The following is a 12,133-nucleotide window of genomic DNA, read 5'->3' on the forward strand; positions in this document are numbered from 1 at the left end:
TCTGACCATGTACTAGTACTGACCTTAGAGAGGAAGGAATCTGACCATGTACTAGTACTGACCTTAGAGAGGAAGGAATCTGACCATGTACTAGTACTGACCTTAGAGGGTAAGGAATCTGACCATGTACTAGTACTGACCTTAGAGGGTAAGGAATCTGACCATGTACTAGTACTGACCTTAGAGAGGAAGGAATCTGACCATGTACTAGTACTAACCTTAGAGAGGAAGGAATCTGACTTAAACTAGCAGACGTCTCCATCAAGTGTCCAAGGATAACGCAGTCTTAAGAACTTGAACGATTTAACCTAAAGGAAAATATTGCAGTACTTAGCGTAAGTATATGGGCTTCCTAGATGGCTTGATGGTAGAGAATCCGCCTGCCAATGCAGGAGAGGCACATTCCGTCCTGGGTCAGGACGATCCCCTGGAGAAGGAAATGGCAACCCACTCTGGTATTCTTGCTTGGAGAATCCCATGGACAGAGGAGCCTGGTGGGCTACAGTCCACAAAGTCACAGAGTTGGCATGTGACTGGACACAAGTCACAAGAAATAGCATCAGTTCAGATCAGTCGCTCAGTCGTGTCTGACTCTTTGCGACCCCATGAAGTGCAGCACGCCAGGCCTCCCTGGCCATCACCAACTCCCGGAATTCACTCAAACTCGTGTCCATCAAGTTGGTGATGCCATCCAGCCATCTCGTCCTCTGTCATCCCCTTCTCCTCCTGTCCCCAATCCCTCCCAGCATCAGAGTCTTTTCCAATGAGTCAACTCTTCGCATGAGGTGGCCAAAGTACTGGAGTTTCAGCTTTAGCATCATTCCTTCCAAAGAACACCCAGGGCTGATCTCCTTTAGAATGGACTGGTTGGATCTCCTTGCAGTCCAAACAGCATAAGTGTATATAAAAAGTAAGTAAACATATTTGCATTTAACCATTATGATAAAGCAAAAGTTCAAGAAATCCCAGCAGATATAAATAGCATGAACAGGATTAGAAGTGGGCCCTAAGTTTATTGTAGAAAGTGATTGAGTGAAAGTTGCTCAGTCATGTCCAACTGTTTGTGACCCCATGGACTATACAGCCCATGGAATTCTCCAGGTCAGAATACTGGAGTGGGTAATCTTCCCTTCTCCAGGGGATCTTCCTAACCCAGGATCGAACCCAGGTCTCCTGCATTGCAGGCAGATTCTTTACCAGCTGAGCCACAAGAGAAGCCCAAGAATAGTGGAGTGGATAGCCTATCCCTTCTCTAGTGGATCTTCCCGACCCAGGAATCGGGGTCTCCTGCATTGCAGGCAGATTCTTTACTAACTGAGATAAAACTGCTCCTAAATAATCTCTAGGACTCTGCCCATTTTATCAGTGACAATAATCTGAGTTGTGAGAGTATGTTTATGAAAAGCTGATGTGTCTGTGAATTGTGTTTTAAAGATGAAGGTAAATATACAGCAATATAAGGTGATCCTTTAACAGTTGCCAGATCATAACGACTGTGTGCCAAGACAGTCATCAGAAACTAAACCCTCTGCTAAGAATGGTTTAGGACACCATTCAACAGGCCCTTGGGAGGCAGAGTTGTTCATGGAAGGAAACTAGCACACACGGTTTGAGGGGGTGACTCCAGTCCAGCATGAAAAAAATCTGCACCAGGTTTGAAAAATCACCCCATCCCCCTGTGCAAGTAAGATGCTAAGAAGTACAACTGCTCTTGGAATCTGAGTCCTTGTGGTGAGGGAGCTGTTGGAGGGGAAGGGGCAGAGATAACATTCAGGTGAGACTCTGAGACGCTGGCTACCCCCTGAGTCAGGCAGGGCTGGGAGCTGGAGCTGGACAGGGACCAGACCACCAGTAGCAGGTCGGGGCATGTCCTCCAGGACACCATGGCGCTACGGACAGTTAACCACCGTCTCCTCCTCTGCCTCAGTCTCTCACTGCTCATCTCCATAAAAAGTAAGTCTTTTCCATTTATTGAACTTTTGGCACTTTTCCTGACTTACAAATGTTTCATGGGAATAGTGTGTAGTGTTGCACGTTCTGCAAAATACAAGGCTTTTTTAAAAAGTAAAAAGGATTTGGTGTTAGCAAGCATCTTGTGTTGAATCAGTGGGACCAGCCAGTGTGAACAGTTTTCAGATTCTATGATTTCCAATAAGTATTTAGATATAGATAATGTTCTTTTTCACCCCTTCGAATGGTGAGCACGAGATTGAAATGGGCACATAGAGAGGTTATTTTGTTGTGTTTATACTTTTATAGAATAAATTTGGCACTTTGATATAGTCTAAAAGGAACTTAAGCTATACAGCATTTTATCCCCAATGCTGTGTAGCTCCACTTTTAAAGAACTTTGTGTTCCAACAGTTTCTCTTATGATGAAGGGGATAGAACCTCAATTTTCCCCAAAGGATAATGGTTCAAAGCATCTATTTTACCAGAGAGGAATGGGCTTCCTTTCTATCGTATGTGCTTCTGTTTTATCTATCATAGTCCATCAACTTCCCCAAATGAAAATAAGAGTAATGTTTTCTGGGATAGTCTTGTCAGATATATGGCAGTCTGGAAAATCAGAGGAAACCAACAGCCTCAGCTGTGTGTTTATGCAGGACGGTAGCTATTGAACATTCAAAAGGAAGCAAGCAGAGTGCATGCTCCTCAAAGGGGCCGTGTGATTTGTGTCTGCTGAATCTGAATATCAATAAGGGAAAGCATAGAGCAGCTGCTGTTAAACAAGACAGCTTGGCATTAGCACAGTGTTCTGTAATCTGGGTCACCTGCTGTGGCTGTACCAGCGAGATTGTTACTTATATGGCTTACAGCTGAGATTGTTACTTGTATGGCTTATAGCGAGATTGTTACCTGTATGGTTTACATCTGAGATTGTTACTGGTGTGGCTTACAGCAAGGTTGTTACTTTGGTTTTACAGCTGAGATTGTTACTTGTATGGCTTACAGAGAGATTGTTACTTGTATGGCTTATAGCAAGATTGTTACCTGTATGGTTTACATCTGAGATTATTACTGGTATGGCTTACAGTGAGATTGTTACTTGTTTGGCTTACAGTTGAGAATTTTACTTGTATGGCTTGCAGTGAGATTGTTACTTGTATGGCTTACAGTGAGATTGTTACTTGTATGGCTTACAGTTGAGAATTTTACTTGTATGGTTTACAGCTGAGATTGTTACTGGTATGGTTTACAGTGAGATTGTTACTTATATGCCTTACAGCTGAGTGTGTAGCAAAGGCTGGGTGGAAAAACAACTCTTTTCAATAAGTGCTGCTGCTGCTGCTGCGTCTCTTCAGTCGTGTCCGACTCTGTGCGACCCCATAGACGGCAGCCCACTATGCTATAGCTGAGGCAGCCAAAGGGAGTGGAGAAAAACCAAATGAACGGGAAAGTTGCAACACATACACACACACTCAGGGTTGTTTTTTGCCCAGAGGTGTACTTTCATGCATTGGAGAAGGAAATGGCAACCCACTCCAGTGTCCTTGCCTGGAGAATCCCAGGGATGGCGGAGCCTGGTGGGCTGCCGTCTATGGGGTCGAAAAGAGTCGGACACGACTGAAGCGACTCAGCAGCAGCAGCAGCAGTGCTTATTGAAAAGAGTTGTTTAGTTATTCATCCTCCTTGAAACTTCGAGTGGGGCCCATGCACTGGGAAACGAGACACAGAAGCTTTATGTTGAGAAGTGGGGGACGGGGGGAGAAAAGGAGCAAAAGAAATGGGAAGACAGGTAAAACGTAAAATGAGGTGACCTTATAGTACCTTTTATGGCAAAGACCTTTTAATTCCAGTTAGGTATAGTTCCTAGTGTTTGCTGCACGTAGCTTTTAAGGAGATGAGTGTAGACCTTTTATTGTGCCATCTCTGTTTTCAGGGGTGTCACAGCTGTGTAGCTGTGTTTTCTGTCTCTTTGAATTGGTGATTTTATTGATAGACTCTAAATAAATACTTTGGAATTACTTGATACATTCTCTAAAACAACATCTTTTATTAGTTAAAAAAACTTGAAGTCTCACTTTAATTTTTAAGCAGGCAAACTCTCAAACTCTGTGTTAATATATTTGCTTTCAAGAGGAGATGACACTGCCTTCTTGGTCCTAATACCTAGTTTAGGCATTTTCTTCCCCCGACTTGAAAACTTTCACAACCTCAGCCTTCTTTTCCACTCTGACTGCTTATGTGACAAATCCTATATTCCATCCATATTAATAAATAATAGTACGTTTGCTGACCTTGCTAAATATTTTATATGTGCTATACTTCATTTAATTCTTCCCAGCTCCCCCATAAGATAGCTATGATTATAACTGTCCCTATTGTATAGAGTCAGAAGGCTACACCGGGTGTCTCAGCCTTTGGTAGACAACAGAGACCTGGAATGTTTAAGATGCCACCTCTCAAGTGCAGCCCCTGATAATTCATATGTCTGGGTGGGTCCCCATGAATGTATTGTCAGCAAGCTCTCTGTTTCAAACACAGGCGATCACAAGTTCTGCAGTATGCAATACATCTTCCTGAGAACTTTAATCAGAGTTGTAAGACATAAGTGTCTCTCTCTCCTCGAAGAGATTGTTTAGGAGAAAAAATATAAGTACAATGAGCTTTACGAGCGTTTTTTCCTTATGACACACATGACCACATTATCAAGTAGAACCTTTTATTAATTGTCTTACAGCTGAAGCAACCGTGGCACACACAGAGGTTATTTGCTTTTCTGAGGCCACACTGCCGGGAATGCCGGGCCTGGGACTAGGGCCGAGAGGTCTGACTCTGGCTGCTGTGCTCCTAGCTTGTGTACTGACTCTCTTGAAGGATAATGCAGCAGCAGTGTGGGGAGCTGGGGGCGGTGCTGGGGGAAGGTAGGTTAGCACACTGCTCAGAACATCATAAAAACATAGAGAAAATTGTGGTTATTTGGATCATATGAATTTATTGAATCAATATTTTTTTCCTCTTGAACTTTAACAAAAAGTTTTTGAAATGAAAAATGAAGTACATTCTTTTAAATGAAGAGGGAAGAGTCACCCTTGGTTCCATACTGTAATTTTTTCATGAAAGTGGTGCCTCCCTCTCCTTCCAGGATGTGCTGTTTCTGTTGACCATGCACTGTCCTACAATTCCATTTCCTTCTGGATGAGGACATGGACATTCGGAGTCTCAGAGCAGAGTTCAGGAAGGGACATTCCCTTCCTCTTCTGTGCAGAGACACTCCCCTTTACTCAGAGCTGTGATGAATTTGCGGTTACACGCTGCCAATTGTTTTCCTATCAGTTCCGTAGTTTTACAAAACTGGTTATTGTACGTAACCTACATTGAATTTTAATAATTCAAGAAGAACTATTGTTTTCTGCTTTGATGTGTTAAGAGAGAATTTTAATGTGAAAGTGAAAGTCGCTCAGTCGTGTCTGACTGTTTGTGACCAGGCCAGAATACTGGAGCAGGCAGCCTTTGCCTTCTCCAGGGGATCTTCCCAACCCAGGGATCGAACCCAGGTATTCCGCAACCCACAGTGAGCCATCAGGAAGTTTTCTGCTTGTGATGTATTAAGAGAGAATTTTAAGAGTTTTATTTATTTACTTGTTGTCTGCGCTGGTCTCGGTTGCTGTGCAGGCTTTTTCTCTGGTTGTGGAGAGTGGGAAGTTGAGTGATGTGAAAGTCCCTCAGTAGTGTCCAACTCTTTGTGTGTTACCCCTTGGGTACAGTCCATGAAATTCTGCAGACCAGAATACTGGAGTGGATAGCCTTTCCCTTCTCCAGGGCATCTTCCTACCCAAGGATTGAACCTAGGTCTCCCGCATGGCAGGCGGGTTCTTTACCAGCTGAGCCACAAGGGAAGCCCAGTTGCGGTGTGAAGATTTCTCATTGCGGTGGCTTCTTTTGTTGTGGAGCACAAGCTTTCGGGTGCTCCTGGGACCAGTAGTTGCAACTCGGGGGCTCTAGAGTGCAGGCTCAGTAGTCGTGGCACAAGGGCTTAGTTGCCCTGTGGCGTGTGGGACGTCCCTGGACTGGGGATCAAATCCGTGTCTCTATCATTGGCAGGCAGATGGTTTTCCACTGAGCCACTAGGGAAACCCAAGGGAGAACTTTATTGGCATGAAATTTTCATATGGTTCACAGTGTCCATGGGGCTCTTTTAAATAATGACAGCACCTTATAAATGACTCTCTTTGTGACCTTGACATATGAAAGGAAACTACCATATTAGAGCTACTGTGCTTTAGGAAAGTAATTTATAGCTATCTTTCTTGAGTCTTTCATGCATTTGGATCTAAATTGAATATTGTCAATGTAGATTCAACATCTAGTTTAATTTAAAATTGTTTTAACCAGTATTCAAAGTGTGGGCATATTTAACAGTGTATAAGAGAAATGTGCTTTGACAAAACTATTATTGAATTTATTTGAATAACTTCAAAGACTTTGGGATGCCATCCTATCTTCTAGAACCCATCAGCAATGATTAAGTAGATGAATTTGAATTGTTATTTTAAAGAAGTAGCTCAGTTGGTAAAGAATCTGCCTGCAATGTTGGAGACCTGGGTTTGATCCCTGGGTGGGGAAGATCCCCTGGAGAAGGGAAAAAGCATTTGAAAGAATGCTTTCTTTTCAATCTACCTGAAGTATACAGAGCAAATAGAATCTATAAAGATAAAATATGATCAGATGTATTCAATCGTAATAACCCTGGTGGCTGTTATCAAGAAATAATTGAGTTTGCTCAATTGCCTCCCAATGTGGGAGACCCAGGTTTGATCCCTGGGTCAGGAAGATCCCCTGGAGAAGGAAACGGCAACCCACTCCAGTATTCTTGCCTGGAGAACCCCATGCACAGAGTAGCCTGCTGGGTTAATAGTCCATGGGGTCACAAAGAGTTGGACACGACTGAGGGACACACTACCAATGTCAAAGTTTCAACCCACAATCCTGTTGAAATATCTTTATCAATTTGCATGTACTATTTATGTGACTTTCCTTTTGTTTTTATTCTTTTTTAAAACATGTTAATTGGAGGATAATTGCTTTAAAATGAGTTGGTTTCTGTTTGTATTTTGACGCTTGTTTCCCTGTGTGCATGCTCAGTAGTGTCCAACTCTTTGTAATCATAGACTATAGCCCACCAGGCTCCTCTGTCCATCGGATTTTCCAGGAAAGAATACTGGAGTGAGTTGGCATTTCCTACTCCAGGAGCTCTTCCCAACCCGGGGATCAAACCTGCAATCACATTCGGCCCCTGCATTGAGAGGCGAATTCTTTCTAACAGAGCCATCAGGGAAGCCCTGCGTGTTTCCTTTGGATAGCACCTTTTCCCTCAGCACCTTCTGTGTGATTGTTTTCTGCATTTCTTTGCTGTCCTGATCAACTTTCCTTCCTGGGATCTTTGTATACAATAGAGTTCACTCTTCTTTCTCTACAGTTCTCTAGGTTTTTAAAATGCTCTATTACAACATAATACAGAACAGTTTCCCTACTCTCTAAGTCCCCTTTCTAACCCTCTCTTTCTGCTCTCGCCCTCTGGACAGTCTCTGATCATTTTATTGTTCCTGTGTGCGTGGCTGCTAAGTTGCTTCAGTCATGTCCTATTCTTTGTGACCCCGTGGACTGTAGCCCGCCAGGCTCCTCTGTCCATGGGATTCTCTAGGCAAGAATACAGGAGTGGGTTGCCATTCCCTTCTCCAGGGGATATTACTGTCTCTATAGTTTTGTCTTTTACAGGATGGTATATAATTGGAAAGCATAAAATGTGTAACCTTTTCAGACTAGTTTCTTTCAAGTAGCTGTATTCATTGAAGGCTTCTCCATGATGTTCTGTGACTTGAATACCTCATTTCTTTTTATCCCTGGATAATATCCCATTATGTTGATGTACCACATTTTGTTTATTCACCTATTAGAGGTCATCTTGGCTGCTTCCAATCTTGGGCTATGGTCTTAGTTTCCTACGTAAGCTGTAGCCAAGTGCCAGAAATGGTGTGGGTCACCAGAAATCCATTCTCTCCTGGTTCTAGAGGCTGGAAGTCTCAAGTCAGGGTGTCAGCAGGGCCTCTGCTCCCTCCGAGACTCTGGGTCAAATCCTTCCGTGCCTCTTCCCAGTGTCTGGTGGTGGTGATCTTCAAGCCCTGGCGTTCCTTGTTCCGCAGCTGCATCACTCCACGCTCCGCCTCTGTGATTACACGGTGTGCGCCCTGTGTCTGTCTGTGTCTCTTCTGTCCCTCTTATAAGAACATCAGGCACATTGGGTTCGGGCCCATCCTAATGACCACATCTTAACACGTGTGCATTCCCGAAGACCTTGTAAAGTGCACAGGGCACAAGCACCAGGGGTTAGGACTTCATGATTTTGCCGTAACAGTGAAATCTGAGGAAGGAATGGACTCAGTCATCTAGAACCAGGTCCTATTTGCTGATACTGTTAACACCCTTTATGAGTCTTGTAGAGTTTTCTTCCCAAATTAATAAAAAGCAGTGATTCCTCCAGAGTTTTCCAGCAGTGTGTTAGGCGTGTTGTCATATGTTCCCTAGCCTTCTCTTTGTTCTCAGAAAAGTTCTACTGCATGGAGAACGCAAACCAGTGTACTTAGAATAATAACAGGATGGGACCAAAAATAAGAAAAGACATAGTGGTAGAAATGAGCTTGCCTACCCAGAGCTGAAATGTTTTAGCTGAAGCAAAAAGCGTATTAGCTCTATAGGGAAATGAAGGTAAGACTAGTTATCCCTAGCCTGGAGAGGTGTGTGTTAGTCATTCAGTCGTGTCTGACTCTTTGTGACCCCACTGGGCTCCTCAGTCCATGGAATTCTCCAGGCAAGAATACTGGAGTTGGTAACCATTCCCTTCTCCAGGGGATCTTTCCAATCCAGAAATTGAACCTAGGTCTGCTGCATTGCAGGTGGATTCTTTACCGTCTGGGACACCAGAGAACAGGATGATTCAGTTGAGTTGAGTTCAGTTCAGTTGCTCAGTCGTGTCCCACTCCTTGCGACCCCATGGACTGCAGCACGCCAGGCTTCCCTGTCCATCACCAACTCCCAGAGCTTGCTCAAACTCATGTCCATTGAGTTGGTGATGCCATCCAACCATCTCATCCTCTGTCACCCCCTTATCCTCCTGCCCCCAATCCCTCCCAGCATCAGGGTCTTTTCCAATGAGTCAGTTCTTCCCCTTAGGTGGCCAAAGTATTGAAGTTTCAGCTTCAGCATCAGTCCTTCCAATGAATATTCAGGACTGATTTCCTTTAGGATGGACTGGTTGGATCAGTTCTTTGGTGCTCAGCTTTCTTTATGTTCCAACTCTCTCTTTCTTTATGTTCCAACTCTCACATCCATACTGGAAAAACCATAGCTTTGTCTAGCCAGACCGTGGTTGGTTAGGATGATAAATATTTAAATGTTCACTATTCAATCATTTCTTCATTGACTCCTTTATTCAACAGGTATTTAATGTCTGTATGTTTGCTACTGCTCATTTTATAGTTGTGAACAAGAAGACCACAATCCTTGCTAATGTGTTTATATTTAAATGGGATGAGACAGAAAAAACACAAGTACAATATGTAACTTTAAGCTGGCAATAGTGCTTTGGAGAAAAGCAACGGAGCAAGTGAGCCATGAAGCTATGTGGGTGGAAACCATTTTGGCAAAGAAAACAGCAGCTCTTAGTCCCACGGGAGGGGCGTGCCCAGAGTTTTTGAGGCATCATGAGGCGAGCGGTGTTGCTGGAGCAGATTAAGCAAGAGGAGAGCCAAGTAGAAGAAGTATCATGGGTTTGTTATCCATACCTCAAGTCCTAAAAAGTAGCTATTGTTAAGACACCTGAGATCATGATAGCTTATGTGATATACTTAAAAGGCAACTACAAAGTGACAATTGAGATTTAATCCCAGGTCTGTCAGATTCCAAGCCTCCTACCAACTCACGAAAGCCAAGAGGCAAACACTCAGGGATTTTGCAAGAGAGTTATTAAACTGTTGGCTCCAATGAGCAATGGTGGCAGTAACTGGCATCAGAGAAATTGGCAAACACTACAAATCAGGGTTGTGGTTTTTTTTTAATGAGTGCTAGATAACTGAGTATCCATTTCGCCTTTAAAAGTTTTCCAAATTAAAACTGTTTATAGTTTCAACTGCTATCCACCCCCATGACTAATATCTGCAGAAATGAGACTCACTCATATGTAACCTAGATTAACCTTCCTGTGGTCTTTTTGGTTCTTCACGTAATTATCCTGATAATTGCCAAATGAATGATTCTTTTCTCTGAATCCAAAATTCTTTGATTCTTAAAATTAGGCAACTTGGTGAGAGCAGAGTGCTAATGAGGATGGGTTTGTGGTCCAATCTGTATGATTCTGTCTGCTTCCCACGGAGACCAAGTGGATACAAGTACTGGTCAGTCTAATCAGCTGGCCTCAAATTTGTTGCTTTGAACACAAAGAGAGAAAACGGAAATAGCACTTAGCAGATAAAGCAGCGCTATTGGAAAACCAGTTGTGAGTTAGCAGCAATAACTTTTTTATACAAGGAATTCATTATTCTGATGTCTACCTGTCTATAATTTTAGTGATCCTTCTTTTAATGTAGTTGAAGAACAAATATTTATATATTCAGCATCAATTTTTAAATAAGTAGAGTCAGGATGTTCTAATTTGGGCCCTGGCCAATGTTGGTTAATTGTACATCCGTAAATGCACCATTTACACTCTCTGATTTCTCATTTGTAGAATGAGGGGGGTGATTATATAATTACCAGATTCCTGTGAGATCTACATTTTTTGATTCCATGATTATTCTAAGTAATGGAATCATAGGCTTGGATCAATAGTGTTTTTATTTTTTTTATTATTATTTTTTATTGGAGTACAGATGATTTACAATGTTGTTAGTTTTGTTGTACAGCGATGGGAATCAGTTATACCTATACATTATCCACTCTTTTTTAGATTCTGTTCCCACATAGGTAATTACAGGGTATTGGATAAAATTCCCTGTGCTATGTAGTATGTTCTTATTAGTTATCTTTCATATATAGTAGTATGTATATGTCAACCCCAACCCCCAAATTTATCTCTCCCCATCTTTCTCCCCTTAGCATCCATAAGATTTTTTTTCTCTACATTTGTGACTCAATTTCTGTTTTATGTAAATAGGTTCATTTGTAGCATTCTTTAAATATTCCACCTATAAGCAATATCATTGATATGTGTCTTTCTCTGTCAGACTTACTTCACTCAGTATGACAATCTCTAGGTCTATTCATGTTGCTATAAATGGCATTATTACACTTTTTGTTGTGGCTGAGTAATATTCCACTGTATATATGTACCACATCTTCTTTATCCATTCATCTGTCAATGGATATTTAGGTTGCTTCCAATGTCTTGGATATTGTAAATAGTTCTAAAATGAACACCGGGGTCCACGTGTCCTTTTGAATCATGGTTTTCTGTGGACATGCCCAGGAATGGGATTCCTATATCAAAGGGTAGCTCTGTTTTTAGTTTTTAAAGGAATGTCCATACTGTTCTCCATCATGGCTGTGCCAATTAACATTCCCACTTACAGTGTAGGAGGGTTCTCTTCTCTCTACACCCTCTCCAGCATTTATTGTTTATAGATTTGTTTGATGATGGCCATTTGATGTGAAGTGACACCTCATTGTAGTTTTGATTTGTGTGTTTTTAGTCGCTCAGTCGTGCCCCACTCTTTGTGACCCCATGGACTGCAGCCCACCAGGCTTGTCTGTCCATGGGATTCTCCAGGCAAGAATCCTGGAGTGATCGCCTTGTCCTCCTCCAGGTAATCTTCCCAAACTGGGGATCGAACCTAGGTCTCTCATGGAGTCAGTAAAGAATCTGCCTGCAATTCGGAAGTTTTAACTTACATTTATACCAGTGAAGTTTTGATTTACATTTCTCTAATAATTAGTGATTTTGAGCATCTTTTAATGTGCTTCTTGGCCAACTATATGTCTTCTTCAGAGAAATGTCTGTTTAGATATTCTGCCAATTGATTGATTGGGCTGTTTGGAGGTTTGTTTTTTTTTTTAATATGGGGCTGCATAAATTGTTTCTGTATTTGGGGGATTAATGCTATGTCAGTCACCTCATTTGCAAATATTTTCTCCCATT

The 12,133-nt window shown here is 42.3% G+C and overlaps 1 protein-coding gene across 1 annotated transcript in view; it reads left to right on the plus strand.

The window, feature by feature from the left end:
• Positions 1 to 1,872: 1,872 nt before the first annotated feature.
• Positions 1,873 to 12,133, plus strand: part of CRB1 (crumbs cell polarity complex component 1) — a 213,682-nt gene continuing 203,421 nt past the window's right edge. Inside the window, 1 exon segment of the mRNA NM_001192482.2 lies at positions 1,873 to 1,953. Coding sequence (NP_001179411.2) covers positions 1,884 to 1,953 — 70 coding nt within the window. The 5' untranslated portion in view covers positions 1,873 to 1,883.

Source organism: Bos taurus, chromosome 16 (genome assembly GCF_002263795.3).
Source record: "Bos taurus isolate L1 Dominette 01449 registration number 42190680 breed Hereford chromosome 16, ARS-UCD2.0, whole genome shotgun sequence".
In the NCBI taxonomy this organism is placed as follows: Eukaryota; Metazoa; Chordata; class Mammalia; order Artiodactyla; family Bovidae; genus Bos; species Bos taurus.